This window comes from Egretta garzetta, unplaced genomic scaffold, assembly GCF_000687185.1.
Source record: "Egretta garzetta isolate BGI_Z169 unplaced genomic scaffold, ASM68718v1 scaffold424, whole genome shotgun sequence".
NCBI classification, from domain to species: Eukaryota; Metazoa; Chordata; class Aves; order Pelecaniformes; family Ardeidae; genus Egretta; species Egretta garzetta.
This window is the reverse complement of record NW_009259489.1, coordinates 2,322,478-2,340,371: the sequence shown is the minus strand read 5'-3', so window position 1 is coordinate 2,340,371 and position 17,894 is coordinate 2,322,478. Positions and strand designations below refer to the sequence as shown.

Sequence of the window (17,894 nt, the reverse complement as noted above, 5' to 3'; positions counted from 1 at the left end):
ATATAACTACATTTGGAAAAATAACAAAAGACCAGAAAATGTTTGGATAAACAAAAGAGGACAGTAAAAATAGTATCAGATGGCACAATTTACAGGTACAAGTTAATTACTCATAGGTTATTGTAAATGGCTAAAGAAATGTAAACATTTCAATGCCTAATTTATTTCTTTATTCTATATATACAGGAAAAAAAGACTTATTTTTTAAGAAACATACAAGTTTTAATTGCAAATTCTGCAGTGAAACAGCCCTGGGTTTTAGCTGGAGGTAATTAAAATATATGTGTTCACAATGTAAAACCACACATATCAAATGAGATCAAAACCACATTTAGCCAAATACCTAGTCTCCAGCAGTGTCCAGTATGATGATCTGATGTGATAATAAGGAAAGGACAATTAGTATTTTTCCAGACTATTAATCTAGCCTGGGGACTTCCAGAATCCAGTGTGCCTGCTTTGTGCTTTAAGTGGCCCTTAGTAGATTTTTCTTCCTCCTACAGATCTGTGTGATCACTTTTTAAACTCAGATTGTTGAGGTAATGAACATTACCAAATATACTTAGGGAACTAGAGCCAAATTTATGAATAAAATACAGGCACAACTGAAAAGTATAATACTGGTAGATGATTAATTTTTCACATTTTTCCATTGATTTATTTTGGCATTTCACTCATGTGGTACACTGTGATATCATATATAAACTTTAAGATATCAGAAAGGTAAAAACCTCACAAAGAAAGGTAGGTGCACACCGGGAGTTGTAGTCCCCACCCAGGAACGCTGTGGCTAGCATAAAGACATGTATATTCAGTAATGCCAGACACTTCTCATACTCTTGCTGTGAAGATAATGAGTACCTGTCATCTCAGGCAGTGGGTATGGTTTACGTTTTTTGAGGGACATGGTATCTGCGTGTAAGCCATTTGCTAAGAGCAATTTGAAGCTAATTGTTTCTGAAGAAAAAGGTTGGGTATTAAATGTGAAGCTGCACCAAGAAAGAATGGTCAGAAGAGGCCATGGTCTCAAAAAATAAGGATGTCTGATCTAATTCCTGCAATATATATTGATGTAAATAGAGACATATAACATTTAATAGGTTCTTAGCAATTAAATTAGCTTGAATTCAAATATATCTTTGAAGACCACTAACTCTTGCTTTGTTATTCCTATGTATATAGTTATTCTACTAGCTTTAAAAGTTAAAGTCTTAAAATATGTAGCACAGGACAGCGTTTACAAGCAAAAATCAAGAATAATTAATGTATGTGCATACTAGGAAACTTAGAAGAAAACTGTCAAAACTCTGCTATATGTGTTACTTTTCACCTTTCTATTTCCTGCTGTTTTTTTTCTCAGAAAGGCAGTGAATTCAAAGGTGGACTCTGGTGTCTAGCTCCCTTAATTGAAGCAACCTTCATTTATGAAAAAGCTCTATTTTAGTTAGCAAAATATGCAATATATATATACATATATTTTAATCAATGTAGTTACTTACCTTGAAAACCTAAGGTAATTTTGCATTTCTGTTGTCTCACTTGGAAGATGGTTTTAGTGAAATGTCAAATTCAGGAGGTAAAAAGACATATGCTTAACTTCAGTAACACTGTAACTCTGGGGGGGGGTTAAGTGCTAAATGTCTGCAGTTAGGATTGTCCTTAGATTGATGCAGCTGTCCCTTGCAGGCAGGTGAACAGTTGCCTTAAACATAGAAGAGGCCGTAATAACTTCTTGATTTTACCTTTGCATGAACCCAAAAGGGCTTGACAGCTTTCTGAAGTCAGACCTAGTAAAATGATGTGCCAAATACATACAGTAATTTCTTAAGCTACTTCTGAAATGCAGCAATTGCTCTTCAACTGCCACAGGAGACAACTGTTGAGAATAGAAGAATATTGACTTTCACCGTCCTGTTGCTCACACCCCAGGAAAGTAATAACTTTTGTTAAGATCTGGTCTTTGTGAAGGTTTGGTTTCACTCCAATCTCCATTTGCAAGAAGGAAAAGATCTTACTACAGGACATTTAGTAGGACAATTGGTTGGTTTAGTTGATCAGAAACTGTGTGTCTCTTCCAAAAGATTTGAAACTGACAACTGAATAATTTAAGGAAGAAAGGAAACCATAGGAGAGACCAACTGCAACAGTATCATGGGTTGACAAATGTGATGGGAGAAGACAGGTGGAAAAACACGTGTGCAGGGAACAAGAATGTCATAAGTAGGGTAAGGTTTTTATTTTTATTTTTGTAGCAGTTGGCTCTGTCCATGTGTTACTTTTCTTTACAGTATTTTGGCAGTTTCTTTTTGAATGGCAGTTGGGAGGAGGGAAAGAAAAGACTGCCTTTCTAATCATATCTCTATGTTGTTCGTATTTCTTATTTGAGGCTGGTTTAACTACTTATTTTCATCCTGGAATAAACCTGAAGAAAATCCATTCTTACAGCATCAAACTCTATGAAAAGCTGGAAGAAGAGACTGGACAGGTAATCTTCTTAACCTTTTAATTATTAATTCAGATCAATGTTGACCTTACGAAGTCTTACAAAAAATTTTGCAGTTGACAAGTTGATCATGCGTATGTTCATGACTATCATAAAGTTGCCATTTTATTGAAATATATTGAAATATATTCTCCTGCCTGCATATAGTCTGGTGCTCAGTCACTAAATATTTTAGACTGTTCCCCAGATTTCTCTAGTTTAAGAAAGTGGTTTTCATCAAACATCTCAGAAGCTCAGCAGACTGAGAGTCTGCAACTTCAGCTTGGTATAGGAGTTTCATGTCCGATTAAAAATTCATATGATATGATGCTGTCTGTACTTGAGAAGATTGCTGCAATTCTTCCCATCCCTTTCAGAGATGTGTTTTTATTTAGTGACTTAAGGAATGGGTATGCAGAGAAACACAGGGATAGTCTTTTTCATCTGGCATCATTCAGCCATGTAGATTTCATTTACTAAACTCATGCTTGCTTCAGACAGCAGCAAGAATTCCTTGTACTACTCTACAAACTTGATAATTGTAATTGAATCCTTTTTTCTTCATTCTGCTGCTCAGCTAGATAAAATACTACAGCAGATTATCATTGTGAGTTCTACAAAAAGACTTACTCAGCCATATCAATGTACTGTGAGGTAAGACAGAAAAGGTGAAGTAAATAGTGTATAGCAGAAAGTAAGCACTCAATGTCCATCTATATAAGGATTTCTACTTTATTAAAAAGGCAGAAAAAGGCAGGTGGTTATTCATTGAGTCAATGCAGGTGCTTAGTCAGTTAAGTTTGTTCTGCAGCATCTCAACTGAAAATTATGCAGGTGATAAACTTTAATATAAACTATTATGTATTTATTTTTGAGGTGTATCTGATTCAATTTTTGAAAGTGTATGCATGCATAAATTCAAATATTTATGAAATCTTAATAAAAATAATAGTATCATGACATTCAATAAAAGTTTTTTACAGCTGTTTTGAAGATAATATGTATTAAACTAGGAAGTTAATTTGATAACTTTTTAAACAAATTTATTTTCTCTAGGAGTTTACATCTAAGTCCTGTTCCTTCAAGGGCACCTAATGTATTTGAGTCTCTGTTCAGTGATGTTAGTGGCAAAATTCTTCTAGACTTCCCATAGCATAAGAGCATGCATTTATGGAGATAAGTAAAGGTTCTTTCAGTAACTCATTTTTGCTCTTTGTTTTAGGCTGTGGGGTTTCATCAGCCTGGCAGCATCAGAATTGCTTCAACCCCCACTAGGGTGGATGAATTCAAATACCAAATGACTCGTGCTGGTTGGCACCCAACAGAGCAGTACCTAATCACGCCTGAGAAAGTACAAGAGCTATTTCCCTTATTGAACATGGATATGGTAAAGAACCTAATTTTATGAAAAATAACTTCCATAGCAATTAAATTTTGGTTTATCAGATATGTAGACATAAAGTCTGATTATAGAAATCATACACTAAATTATTATCTTTCAGTGAAAAAAAGATACATTATAAACTAAAATCACTCACATGTATTTTAGTGCATACTGTATGCCAGTATGCATACTATTCATTATAATATATTTAATATTATAATATTAAAGCATTGCAGCCTTTGATTGCATGGGACAACTGAGCATTTTTACTTCCGTACACCACTGTTAAGCTGGCTAGCTGAAGGCCTGATACTATTATATGTTTTGAAAATTTGTTTTGATTTGACTCCTTAAGGTTTAGTGCAATCAAGAAATAAAGTGGTTTTTTTTAAAAAAAAGTAGTTAATTTTGATAAATTTTAATTTCTTTCATTTTGTGGGATTTTACCTCCACTTAGGTTTTAGCTGGCCTGTATAACCCTGGAGATGGTCATATTGATCCCTATTCTCTCACTATGGCCTTGGCTGCAGGAGCCAGAAAATATGGTGCCCAATTAAATTACCCTGTCCAAGTCACTAATCTGAACTCCCAATCAGATGGGACATGGGAAGTTGAAACTCCACTTGGAATAATTCGAGCGAAAAGAATTGTGAATACTGCAGGTAACATAAGCATTTGTATACAGATCTTCAGATTTACAAACTAGCTGACATGTAGCACCTGTACTGAATTGTATGGATTACAGGAATAAGTAATACATGGTTTTGACTATTCACTTGGTTTGTGGTAAAACATACTTTGTGCATATTACTTTACAGTACTGTGAAAATTTATCTTTTATGTTAATTGTCCTTGGCTAGGCATTAATAATATTTCTTTCTGGTTTGTCTCCAGCAGTTACTAGTCAGAATGTCTTGTTAGGTTTTAGTAGCAGAAGAGACTTTTACTGGTCTACACTAAGTTGTGTAGAAGAGACAGGCTATGCATATTGTCCTCTAAAATCTTATGAGATGTACTTAGGAAGGGAAAAGGGATGTACAAATGAAGTAGAGATATCTTCACTGTTTTTTCAAAGAGACTGAAGATTCGCAGCAAGATAACCCTGCCTATTTCAGTATTATCTCTCTAAGATTTAACTCTATCCATATATCCTTGAAACAGAATATTTTTGTGGCCCTTTGAGTAGTATTTTAAACATGCACTTGGCTTAACAATACATTTTTTCATGTAATAAAAATTTCCTAACTCAAAGGAGCTTGTATTTACATATGCAATTTTTATTCTTCACTGTGTCAAAGAAGCCAAACTGATGTTTCTTCTTCAAAGAGCTTTTGGGCAAGAGTCCTCTGGATTTGTGTTTGTTTTCCTGAACATGTTGGTAGGTCTAAAAACCTATATTCAATCTAAACTTCGCTTATTTTTATGTTGCTTTATACAAGTTATAGAAAAATATATGGTGAAACTGTTGGCACCTCCTACACAAAGCGTGCCTTCTACTTCCTAGTAGAAGACTCTGTTTTCAGTTGTTTGAAAACATGCTGAATATTTACCATTTGGATGAAATTTTTGCAGACTCTGTCTGTCTCAGTCTGAATCATATCTGCATTTTTAGAGCAGGAATCTTTCATACATCCCATCTCAGTGAATAATCAGACTTCAGTAGGAAGCTGTGATGGCTCAAGAGGACTTTCTCTTCTTATTTGAATGAGACAAGTGACCGAGAGCAAGGATATGTCTTTATAACTCCTTTTTACATCTGTGCACTGGAAAAGAAAAAAACATTTATTTCTAGTGCAAAGCAGATAAAATGAAGAACTTGAGTGAGACAGGGACTCTTCTTGTTGGTGGGTGAAATAACCATGGCTGACGATTGGAATTATGAGAGAGTTGTACTGGAAGGGGAATAGACCATGAGAGTGAAATGCTTGGGGAAGGTTCCTGGTGGTGGCTCGGGAGCACTGGCAGCAAGTGAAACACTTAATGTGCTAGAGGACTTGCTGAATAAGGAAGCTCAAACCCAGAGGGATGTGGGGATGGCAACAGTGAGCATGACAGCAGAGAGGGATAGCAGAAAGGACTCTGATGTGTTTCATTAAGGCAACTGGAGCTGGAGCTTTTCAGACAAAAAGATTAAGAAGGATAGTTGAGGACTGCTTGGGTATAAAACTGAGACTGGAAAATTGAGGCTGCCTGAGCTGTCTGAACGTAAAAGACTGGTGGAGTAGCAAGGGAGATGTAGATGGGAGTATATTGGAAGGAAGAGAAGGTAGGTGGGGCAGGATATGACAAAAGAGGGAGACTGACTTGCACACGGAGACAAAATAGGTGAAGAAGGATGTAAGGACTGGAGTAAGAAGAGTAGAGTATGAGACTGAGCAGAAAAGAAGAGCAGGTATGGGACAAGAAGTGATGGGGAAGAGAGAAGATTGGGCTAGAGAGTAATTTGGAGGGAATGTGATAAAAGGGCTGAATACTGAGAGGATGAACTTTACTGAGTGACCTTTCAGTGTCTGGGAAGTAGACAGCCCCATGTTAGATCATTCCAGCCTTTCAGTAAAGAATAACTGGGAAACCCATTGAAAAGTGCGCTTTCTCATCATAGGCATAGGCGATAGGTGATCACCTGCTATTGCTATAATCCTAGCTAAAGTAGCAGGGATCTTAAAAAGTTCACCTTGAGGTTCTAAGCATGCTCATGAACTGTCATGATGTCCATACAGTGCCACATAATGACATTTTGGATAGAAAGAGGACTAGAAGAGTTCATATGCTTTTTAGAAAGCAAGGAACCACAGAAACAGGGAAACCAAATTAGAATAATTTTATTTAGACTGCAAGGTCAAGCACTTACAAGATGGGAGGCATCAATATTTGATTGCCTTTGGACTGTCAGTTTGTGGCTTTCAGGCATGAATTATGGGACAGCATTCAGTTACAAAATCACAAGCTCTCCTACTAATAGGATCCTTATGACATTTATTACACAGTATGACTATATCGGTCTGGGAATGATCTAAGATTATGGAATGGAAAGGCAGCTCTTTTGGCAATCAGACTTCTTATTTAGGCCACAGACTTCTAGGCACTCATTATTCCTAACCATTGGCTCTGCATCATATGGATGAAGTATCACAGATGTAGTAATTTCCTTATATTTTTGTAGTGTAGTTATCTTTCTTTGGCTTATGTATCAAGTTATGTTAGGCAGAGGTTTCTAGTAAATGCTTTTCAAAGTCTATTTGCAAAATTAGAATGCACCCTTGTGAAATTCTCATAGTCTTTTTTTTATGTAATAAGTTTTTAAACCAACAATATATTCAGTTAATTCTCTTGTGTAGTTACCTAGTCAGCCAAAAGGAACATTTGAAGCACATATTGCTTAACATTCCAGTTAAGAATGTGAAATCAATACTATATAACACATATCTCTTATAAATGTTCTCTCAGCTAACATTCATTCTTCTTCTCAGCCTTGCCTCATTCCACTATGCATCATGGCTGGTATAATTCAGAGCTCATACTTTAGGCTCATGTTGCAATATGAGAAGAGAAAAATGTATCAGAAGGCTCTCTACATTCTCTCTCCCCCCTCACCCCCCAACTGACATCTGCTGTGGAACTGGAACAAACTAGTTTCAACCAATCTTTAGCTGTTCCTTATGTCAGATTTCCATTTTGCAAGAAAGCAGATGCCTAATAAATCCCTGATATGAACTGACTGGTATTGAGCTTGCTGAAGAGATTTGCAGCCTATTTATGATGGAATGTTTGATTAAAGTCTGCAAAAATCGTGAATTTAGTTTATATATACAGTATGTGTGTGTGTATGTAAGCACAGATTTGCAGACATGTACACACTGTAAATACAATAATTTATACATAAGTAGTGATGGAGGATTTTCTCCTTTTTAAAAACAAGAGATAATCAGATTACATAGTTCAACAGATATGCTAAGTACGACCACCACTAAATATTTCAGCATCAGATGTTTGCAATCTCTACAATTTAATCTTTACAAATGTCCTAGAGATATAATTTATGCCTTCGTTTATCTCTACTATGTGTGATAGGACTTGACATCTGCTTCCAATTGGAATTTTGTTTCAGGGAACATATTCTTCCTTTTGCCATTTGTGTGTTTGTTACAGCTTTTGCGCTTGGTTCAAAAACTTTAGACAAAGAAACTGCAATATTTTTCATTTAGTAAATGTCAGCTGTTGTTATTCTAGGTAATTAAATAAGCACTTATTTCAAGTGTGATTTTTTTAGAAGTACAATGTTTTAAATTTGCTTTTGAGCAAATCTGAACTATTTGCATTTAATTCAAATGCAATTTAAAATCAGCTGTGTTTGTAATGTACTTCTGCAAACTTAATGGCTAAGAAATTTAATACTATTTTAAAAGAAAAAAAGTTACATTTCAAAGAAGTAAAATTAAGTCTACCATTTTTATTTTCTTTGAGGAGCTTGAATATACTTGCTCTCTATATTTTCCTACTCGTTCTGTTTTAATGAGTAAGCAAAATAGTGACTTTATTAGAAGCACATTCCCAGAGCATTGTTTCTTCTCCAAATATCTCTTTAAGTCCAAGCAATTTTGGCAGGAAAACAGTGCATGATACTAGAGATGGAATTTTCTGCTACTTCACCTTTCTTTCTCCTTTATAGATCATTAGCTGACCTTATTACCTTAAAATAGTTTTCTTTGTAGGTGACATGGAAATGTCCAAATCAAAAGAAGTTCCCTAAAGATTGTTAGCCTCTTCTTAAATCCACATTTGTATTTGTCACATATGACAGAGGAAACCCTTGCAGATATGCTAGAAATTCAAATTTATTAGAATTTTTCTGGTTGTTTTTTGTATAAGGGAGCATAAAGCAGGTTTCAGTAGCCTTAAAGGATGTTTTGTATCACTGTATCACTATGGCATGATATTCCTTGAGTTTAACTGACTTGACAAGTGTTCTGTTAGTCTCCTCCAAGTGGTGAGGATGCCATTAAGAAGCAAAACTTTTACATATGATAAAAGCAGAACATCAGATGCTGGGTTTTAGTATTTAGAAGCAGAGGCTTTTAATTGAACAGATCTCTCTGTCATGAATCTGAATTTCATGGATCCACGCAGCCTTGCTTTACCTGGCTGTCAGCAATTGTCAAGTGAGTCACCACAGAAGAAGTTTTCCTCTGAATCCTTGCATTTTTAAAAAGCAGGGCCTTCACTTCTCAATCCAAAGAGTCAGGAGAGTGGGGCTGAAGGATATGCCAAGCTTCTCAGAGCAGCTGCCATCCCAGTCAATTGTATCTGCCTGATTTCCAGGTCTGTGTGTTCCAACCTCACAGCAGACATGAGCCACAATGCAGAGCCCAAAATATAAGTTTTGCAGTTAAGTGGCTTCCACTACTCGACTTTGACATAGGTACCTCACTAAGTGAATGTGTCTTACCAGCTGGAAGCAGCTAGTCTGGAGGGACCTTAGTAAGGAATTAGGTCTTCTTTAACTTATGCCTAGTAGTATACATGAAGGGCCTGTATAGGCTGCTACATGAAAGACATAATATGAGTTACGTGATGTGTGTGAAAGAGAAGAGAAACTTAAATTCTTGAGGTTAGCTGGCTGAAAGTACTGCCTTGCTATGTTGAGGTGTTAGGACTTAACAGTAGCTAAGTAGTCTTGGGAAAACATACTAGCTCATCTGGTTGATAGTGAGAGGCTAGGTTAGCACCTACAGTGTGAACTAATTTATTCTGTGTCTCTGTTTCTGCTAGTCTCTGACTTTGCTAGGACTGCATTGCAGACCTACCTTACTGAAATAAACCATGGGGCTTGTGGGAATGTTAATTAAACTTTCTTCTGAACTTTTGGAAGCCTTATTTATTTTTTTCCAATTATATTTTTTTAATATCTGTATACTAGAATAATATATGGTAGTATAATTAGGAACAAGGACATGGAATTATACAGGGAAAATTATGCTGGATAATATGAAAAATAATTTGAAAATTAAAAGCGTGGAAAAAAATGTCTTTGTCACATTCCATAAAGCACAGTGCTTACTGCAAGTGTTCGTTTCCAGTAATGGAAATTAGTCTTTGAATATTTCTGGCTTGGTTTTTTTCTTCTCTAGGCTTCTGGGCCCGTGAAATAGGCAAGATGATTGGCCTGCAGCACCCTCTCATACCCGTTCATCATCAGTATGTTGTGACATCAACTATCCCTGAAGTGAAAGCCCTAAAAACAGAATTGCCTGTGATTCGTGACTTAGAAGGATCGTATTATCTCAGGCAGGAAAGGGATGGTCTTTTATTTGGTCCATACGAAAGTGAGGAGAAGATGAAGCTGCAGGACTCATGGGTCACTAATGGAGTTCCACCAGGTAATTAAGAGCATTAAATCTTTAAACTTGATAAGCATTAGCACACATTTTAATGTGTATAAATCCCAGCCTGTCATGCTGCTTTATGTGATGGAAAATAGAAAATATTTGCAATGTGTGATTGTAATGCAGAAACTTTTTTTCAAAGAATAGAACTCTAATGGTAAAAGTGAAGAGAAATAAAAATGTAACATAAAAAAGCCTATTTGAAATCTGCACAGAATACACATCTACAACATAGCCTTACCCTACTGTCTGAACAGGTGCCTGTGTGTTGTGATTAGATGCAGTCACCAAGTCTGTAGCCTTTTGCAACTGAATAAGGATTTTTCTAAGCTACAGTTCTCTCCAGCATACTGACAGGGGCTTTGGATTTTTGCTGTTCCCTCAGAAATAATGTGGTTGTCAAATAGGAATGCAGGTACAGCAAAGGAATGATTTAGACATAATGCTGTGCTCGGATATAAGTGCAAGAGAGCTGTAGATTCATATAGAATTTTTGTACAAAAAATCCCAACAATATCATACTGCTACTTATTAAAAAAATCTAAAATTAATGTCTCATATCTAGGCTCCAGCTTTCCACTTACTTCTAGACAGAACGTTATATTAAGTCAAGTGTTACTGTTTTAAAAAAACACAACGTGTTTCCTAAGGAAGAGCAATCAGCATTGTTGGGCTTTGGGTTGCACCGTCACAGCTTCCTGAACTCACTGTCTCTAGTAGTGTCTAGTCCCTCTACACAGTGATGTTCAATAATGCTTAGAACCCAGACTGAAGGCTGAAATGTATCCAAGAATTCACTAAACACTGTGCAAATCACAAGCTGACACAGGCAATATCTTTCTTCCCCTCCCCAAATTATTGGCATGTTGAGAAAAGTAAGTGGGTCTTATTAACACAGAAGGAAGTTTCTGTGTTGCTCCCCTTTCTTTCTACTTGATTGTTGAATTTGCATGACCTTAGGGTTAAACAAATATGTGTAAAGGACAGTGTAACTGCAGTGGCAATAAACTTGATCCTGCAGATAGGTAGGTATTTAGGTACACCATTTTTCTTGTGTAGGATGGTGAAGGCTTGAACATCCTCACTGATGAATTCCACATAACTTTTATATGTGTGGATTGCATAACTGTGTTTAAAATGTAAGTATTTTCAGTGTAATTAAGTACATAATATGAGTCAAATATTTGTGCAGGTTTTGGAAAAGAACTCTTTGAGTCTGATTTAGACAGAATAATGGAGCATATTGAGGCTGCTATGAAAATGGTCCCAGTTCTGAAAAATGCAGACATCGTAAACACAATTGCGGGTCCTATCACCTACTCTCCAGACATTCTTCCTATGGTGGGACCGCATCAGGGTGTCAGAAATTACTGGGTAGCTATTGGTTTTGGGTGAGTAAATTCCTCATGACAACTTTTGTCTGTCGTTTTGTTAGAATGGCACTCAGCTCAAGCTTTGCAAATTGTTATGGGTTTGGGGGTTGTTTTGCATGTATTTTATGTTAAATCTAATTGGAAATAGTCTTAATTACCACTACCTATGTAATAAAAGCTCTTGCTTACTTCGTCTTCATAACTCTCACTATTTTTTCAATTTCCTTCCTCCTTTCATTCTGGACGCCAATATCTGTGACACTTGATGAAGCTGCAAGAAATGGGTAATACTTGTTACTGTCTGTGCAGCAAGTTAAAATCATAGAAGTGCTGGGCTTTGCAATAACACTTTCCAGTTCATTTTATGTATTGCTTTGAATTAGATTGTGTTCAACAGTTGATCAGCGTTTGCAGAAACTGGTGTCACTGAAGTTGTGGCAAGAATGATTGGTACAGGGAGAACTTCTAATGTGAGGTATTAACATTTGGGTGAAGAGTGGAAGGTATACTAAGCAGAAGGCATTGCCAGCATACGGGGTGACTGACGGCTCTAGGAATATGAACACAGTAATGGTTCTGACTGTTGAAGGTTGGGCTGAGAAATTATGTTGCTGGATGTTGCAGGAAAGCAAATGAGGACAGTGTGACAACAGGGATGGGTGGTTTTCTGGTGTCATTTATTCTCTCCTGCCCATTAAGATACTTTCTTAGAATGTGACTTACATCTTACATACTCTGGGCCCACTGAAGTCAGTGGTAAAACTCTTACTGACTTGTCTTTAATTGTCTTAGTTTGACCATTGATTCAAGGTGGATAGAATGAACTGAATACAATTCCAGGCACATGTTATTGAACATGTTCTGTTCACATTGTTTTTCCAATTGCCTAACTTGCTGTTCAAAATCCAGCTCAGCTTTTTCCAGTTTTCTTTCAGTCCAAACCAAACAAAACCTCAGATCATAAGATAAGGCAGTACCACTAACGTGCTTTCCGAGGCCCTTAAAATAAAAGGGTTTGGTAATTTTGCAATGATTCATTGTGAAAGGTATTCACCTTTGCTGCTTGGATTTAAAAAAAAAAATATTGTTATCTTTCAGTAACATTTGCAGAACTTATAGTTACAAAAGTGGTTTGCCTAGTCCTTGTTCACCAGACTGTTTAAGTTCATTACTGTGCTGCCAGACTTTGGAGCCTGTTTTCCTTCATTGGTTTCAATGGGAGCAGAATCAAAGTTCCATATAGGAATAACTGAAGACCACTGTTACATGTTTAAGGTTCTTTAAACAACTTGTTTCAGGAATTTGATTAATCTCTAAATGTTTAGACACAGGTCGCAATTATGTTGCTGTCATTGGATTGCTTTGTCTGCTTTCCAGGGACTTTTGACTCTCTGTTCTATGCTTCTGGGTCACTGTAGTGTTTCTACCAGTGTTGTAATTTTTTGTGTGCATTAGCAAATCTTTATCTCACAGTCAACTAGCAGGGACATTGTGACAGAGGACTTAGTGCTGTTAGTTTAGAGGATTTTTATTATCTAAAATTAGCAGCTTGCTAGGCACTTTAATGTGCAAAGAAGTTAAGTATAGTTAGCAGAGTTTGCAGCACTGTTTATTATTAAGGTTGCTCAATGCTTCCCATTTAAGACTGTTTTCAGTTACTTATAACGTTCAAAATGTTAACAGGAGTAGGCCGGAATTTTATTCAGAAAAGTTTAAGTCAAAGCAGTATAACCATTCCAAAGAACAAGATCTTTGGAAGGTATGTTGTTTTGCTGTATTAAGGTTTTTGGGGTGATGTCTTTCTTTTGAAAAGCTCTAATTTCCCCATTTTCTGAGAATGAACTTCACATTTGGCATCCCTGCAAAGCATGTGTTTCATTCTTGTGTGGCAGAACTGCACTTGTATATTAATACAATCAGCTCCCCATTATCTGAGGTAATGAGGGATTTGGGCACCATGCATAATTTAAAATCTCTGATAATGTAGGCCCAGCTAGGAGCCCCAAAATCAACTGGTTGCACACTCAGAGCTGCAAAGCTCTGCAGAGTGCAGAGACCAGTCAGCCCACATCCAGTGCTGTACTTGCAGTAGCAAATCCCTATTGCAGGGCCATCTTGCCCCCAGGGTTGCCCTGCCATCACCTCAGCAGTCTTCAACTGAAGCCAAAAAACTTCATTGTATTTGGTCTGTTGCCACCCACAGTCATGTAGTGGTCTCTGTGCTGTGTTCCCCTGTGCTTTTGGCTGCAGTGAATGGTGCGGGGAGACTTAAGCTGTCTAAAACTTCTTCTGGAAGCTGTTCTTGAAGGCATTGTGGCCATGGCCATAAAACTTATACCCATGAATAACTGAGAGTTGCCTAATTAAATTAACTGCAGCAATGGCTAGCTCTTCTGTAGCACTTGCAGAGTGGCCGATCACAAGCACTCATCCTTACGGCATCAACTGCAGTGATACAAGCTTGTGCTGAGAATCTGAATATTTACGCTGAACAGCCTAAAGGATTGTGTCTGGCAGAATTACTTCATATACTCAACTGTTTGATATTTCTATTTTATTTAAAGAAATAATTAACAGCTAAAACCCCACTGTATCAAAGTAATGTCATGAAAATTATGAAGTCAGGCATTCTGCAGTTAGGAACTAACAAAACTAAGTTGTCGGTGTAATCTGAATTCATTATTCCTATGCATATGCATATGCATTAGAATTAAAAGATTACATCCTTTTTTTTCTCCACAAGATCCTTGCCTATTTAATTGAGAGGATAATATTCAGAATGTAAAGTTGATGAACAGCAATTCAATTTTGTTTTAGCTTCACTATTCAGTGTCCATGTGATTTAATTGCTGCACACTGATGTCAACTTGGTTTTGGACAGACTTACTATTTCTTCAAGGATTTTTGTGTTGTGCTTATTGGAGCATTTCACAAATAACTAAGAATTTATTTTCACATCTTCCCTAGACAGGAGGCTATTTTGACACTTGTTTTTTTAGACATGGCAAATTAATTCACAGAGGTATTAAAATGAAAAGTTTTAAATCATTCAGTATTAATAATTATTTGTCATTAAATGTTTTGGTGTCAAATCAGAGGTGCCTGTAATTCAGCATTACATAGTACTGTTTGGTCATATGTGGACTGAGTAGCGACATACACATATTGCAGCACAACGAAGAGCTTTGTCCCCTGTTGTCCACTTCAGGTACCTCGCAGGAGCACATTTCACACACAGCTTTCTCCCTATGGATATCAAGATGTCAAGCATTTTGAAAGTTAGAATTATGTACAAAGTGTTTAAGTAAGGAAACGTTACATCTATCACTTCATAACTTTTGAGTATCTACCTTCACTGTCTGGTGTGGTTCCTTTAATGCAGGTTTCTAACAGGAGATCTCTTCCACAGTTTGATCCTTCACACACTCATTATGTAGAAACAGGACAGGCTTTTGCTACAAACTGGTAGCAGAAAACTTCTACATGTTTATTTTGTTAGCATAAGCTTTCTGAAACCAGTTCTCTTTGTAGTTGTAGTGGAGAACAGAGAAGGTTAATGAGGTGAGAAAAAGCAGCTTTCAACTCTGGCACCACTGCAAACAATTCTCCTATTTTTATCTGCAGTTTCTTTACATTCCCTGATTCTTTAAAGCTGTCTCAGTAGTGTAGTCTCCTGACTTTTCCTGCTGTTACTCTTGTCAGTGTAATGTAAATATTCACTGTAGGTGCTACAATGTCTCAGTCTGGTTTTCAAATCCGAGTCTGGTTTAATAAAATCTGGTTGAAAAAGAAGAGGTATTCTATGACTAGAAAGTGTATTTAATGGATATCAGAAATTTGAGAACTTTCTTTAGTATTAATTTTTGAAGAGTTCTAATGCCCTGGAAAAGATTGTTAAATTCTGAACTTTAGAGAAAGAACGAGCTTGCTGTAATCTCAAGCACTGCAAATGCTGTACGTTAGCAATGGAGTTCTGTTGCTGATAGTGGGGCAGTAGAAATATCTGTCAATAAAGCATGTAATCTTGGAAAACAAGACAAAATAGAACAAACCAAGAAAAAAAAAAAAACAAGAGGGAAAATTTTAGAATACTTAGGGGGTGTATTAGTAGTATATGCTAGCACTGATTTTTAAAAACAAACAAACAAAAAAATACTTGGCTTTACAGGACTTTTTCCTGTTTTTAAGATATGGCATTATACATGCTGGAGGCATAGGAAAGTATCTCAGTGACTGGATCCTTGAGGGGGAACCTCCATTTGACCTGATAGAATTAGATCCCAACCGGTATGGAAAATGGACCACCACAGAGTACACAGCAGCCAAAGCAAGAGAATCTTATGGTTTTAATAACATTGGTAAGAAGGCATTTTTTTACATAAATTTATATCCTGAAAAGGGATCCAACAAACCCTGCTTCTAGATTTCTGTGTTTATATGTATGTATTAATATATATTCTATCTTGGTGATGCGCAGTATTTTAGTATGCCATGGTTTTTGATTTGTTTTTTTTTCCCCTCTAGTTGGTTACCCTAAAGAAGAAAGATTTGCTGGGAGACCAACAGAGAGAACCAGTGGGCTGTATGATTTGCTGAAATCAAAATGTTCAATGGGCTTTCATGCAGGATGGGAGCAACCTCATTGGTTCTACAAACCTGGAGATGAGACTGGATACAAGTAAATAAAAGATTACCTTCCCTCTCGTCCCCCCTCCCACTCCCACCCCCCTGTAATTTGTCATGACAACAAGGGCCAGCTGAGTTAAATTTAATAATAAGGATACATTTATCATTCATTTCAACTAAAGGTAGCTATTAGGCAGATCTTCCATTATTCTTTTTTCTATAGTTTAGAATCCATTTCATTCTGGTAATGCAGACATTTCAAAACACACATCGAGGTATCCTGTAACTCTTCTAGGTATGGGGTATCAGGGAACAGCCTAGCTCTAGGAAAATATTAGAGAACAATTTGTTCATTACAAATTTGTATTTTTGTCCTGTTCTTATTATATTCAGCAGCACAGTATAATGTTTTCATGAAAAAGCCGATTCCTGTCTGTGTAATTCTCAGGAAAGGAGAAGCCCTATCCTCCTTTCTTTTTTTTTTTTTTTTCCTGTGTCTGCCTACCTAGTTACCTGCTTGCATCAGGGACCATCCAGCAAATAAATGTTTTCCAGAGGGATACTGGAGTCCCAATCTAAATGAGGCTCATAAAGGAATAGAAACACACTCTGCTGTTCAGAAATAAAGCCTTTGACACCTTAAAGTCAAATAAATGATTCAGCAATAAAGTATGCTGTAAATTTACATGACAGACTACTACCTCTTCTAACATTTGAACAGTTCACAGTTTATTATACAAAATGGTTGATAAAATATCAACCCATCTCCTTCTGTGTTGTTAAAGGGTTTTAATAATTAAGCCAGGTTAGACCAAGGAAAATATTGGGTAAGCTACCTACAATTAGGAAAGACCATCTCTTTTGAATGACTATTAAACTGAGGAAACAGAAGAGTACATTTTGCTGAAAAGAGCACAAAATTTCCAAATTGTGTTTTATGTGTGTAAATGCTCTATTTCAGACCCAGTTTTCGGCGCACAAATTGGTTTGACCCTGTGGGTCGTGAATATAAACAGGTTATGGAAAAAGTCGGTGTGATTGACCTGTCACCATTTGGCAAGTTTAAAGTAAAAGGCACAGATTCTGTTAAGCTGCTGGATCATCTATTTGCAAATGTTGTTCCAAAGGTAAATGGGACAGTGATAATTGTTTTAATGTAGGATTTAGACAAACAGGATCTGTTTCAGAAATGGAAAATGAAGCATAATGTTATTGCCATATCCTTCAGATACCAAACACGCAGATCCTTTGGAGAAACTGTTGTGTCAGAAGGTGTATTTCACTGAGCTAAGAGAACAGACAGTTGAGGTCGGAAGGGACCTCTGGAGGTCACCTTGTCCAACCCCTTGTTCAAGCAAGTCACCTGGAGCTCATTGCCCAGGGCTACGTACAGATGGCTTTTAAATATCGCCAAGGATGGAGACTCCACTAGTTGTCTGGGCAACCTGTTCCTATGCTCAGACACCTTTATAGTAAAAAAGTGTTTCCTTCAATCACAGAACCTTCTGGTTTTCAAATCTTTGTCTAAAGAAGTCTAAGTGAATCTCACCTGGAATTTCTCTACATTAGTACTGGAATAGCTTGGCAGCTGCCTGCCTAAAGCTGCACTGTACTTTGGCAGCTTCAGGCAGCTGAGGAAAGTGGAA

At 36.8% G+C, this 17,894-nt stretch overlaps 1 protein-coding gene across 1 annotated transcript in view; it reads left to right on the top strand.

Moving 5' to 3' along the window:
• DMGDH (dimethylglycine dehydrogenase) overlaps positions 1-17,894 on the top strand; it is a 44,864-nt gene that overhangs the window by 10,189 nt on the left and 16,781 nt on the right. Inside the window, exons 3-10 of the mRNA XM_009637276.2 lie at positions 2,387-2,485; positions 3,705-3,869; positions 4,324-4,528; positions 9,995-10,243; positions 11,442-11,640; positions 15,811-15,980; positions 16,147-16,300; positions 17,210-17,375. Coding sequence (XP_009635571.1) covers positions 2,387-2,485; positions 3,705-3,869; positions 4,324-4,528; positions 9,995-10,243; positions 11,442-11,640; positions 15,811-15,980; positions 16,147-16,300; positions 17,210-17,375 — 1,407 coding nt within the window. The remainder of the gene's footprint in view (positions 1-2,386; positions 2,486-3,704; positions 3,870-4,323; positions 4,529-9,994; positions 10,244-11,441; positions 11,641-15,810; positions 15,981-16,146; positions 16,301-17,209; positions 17,376-17,894) is intronic.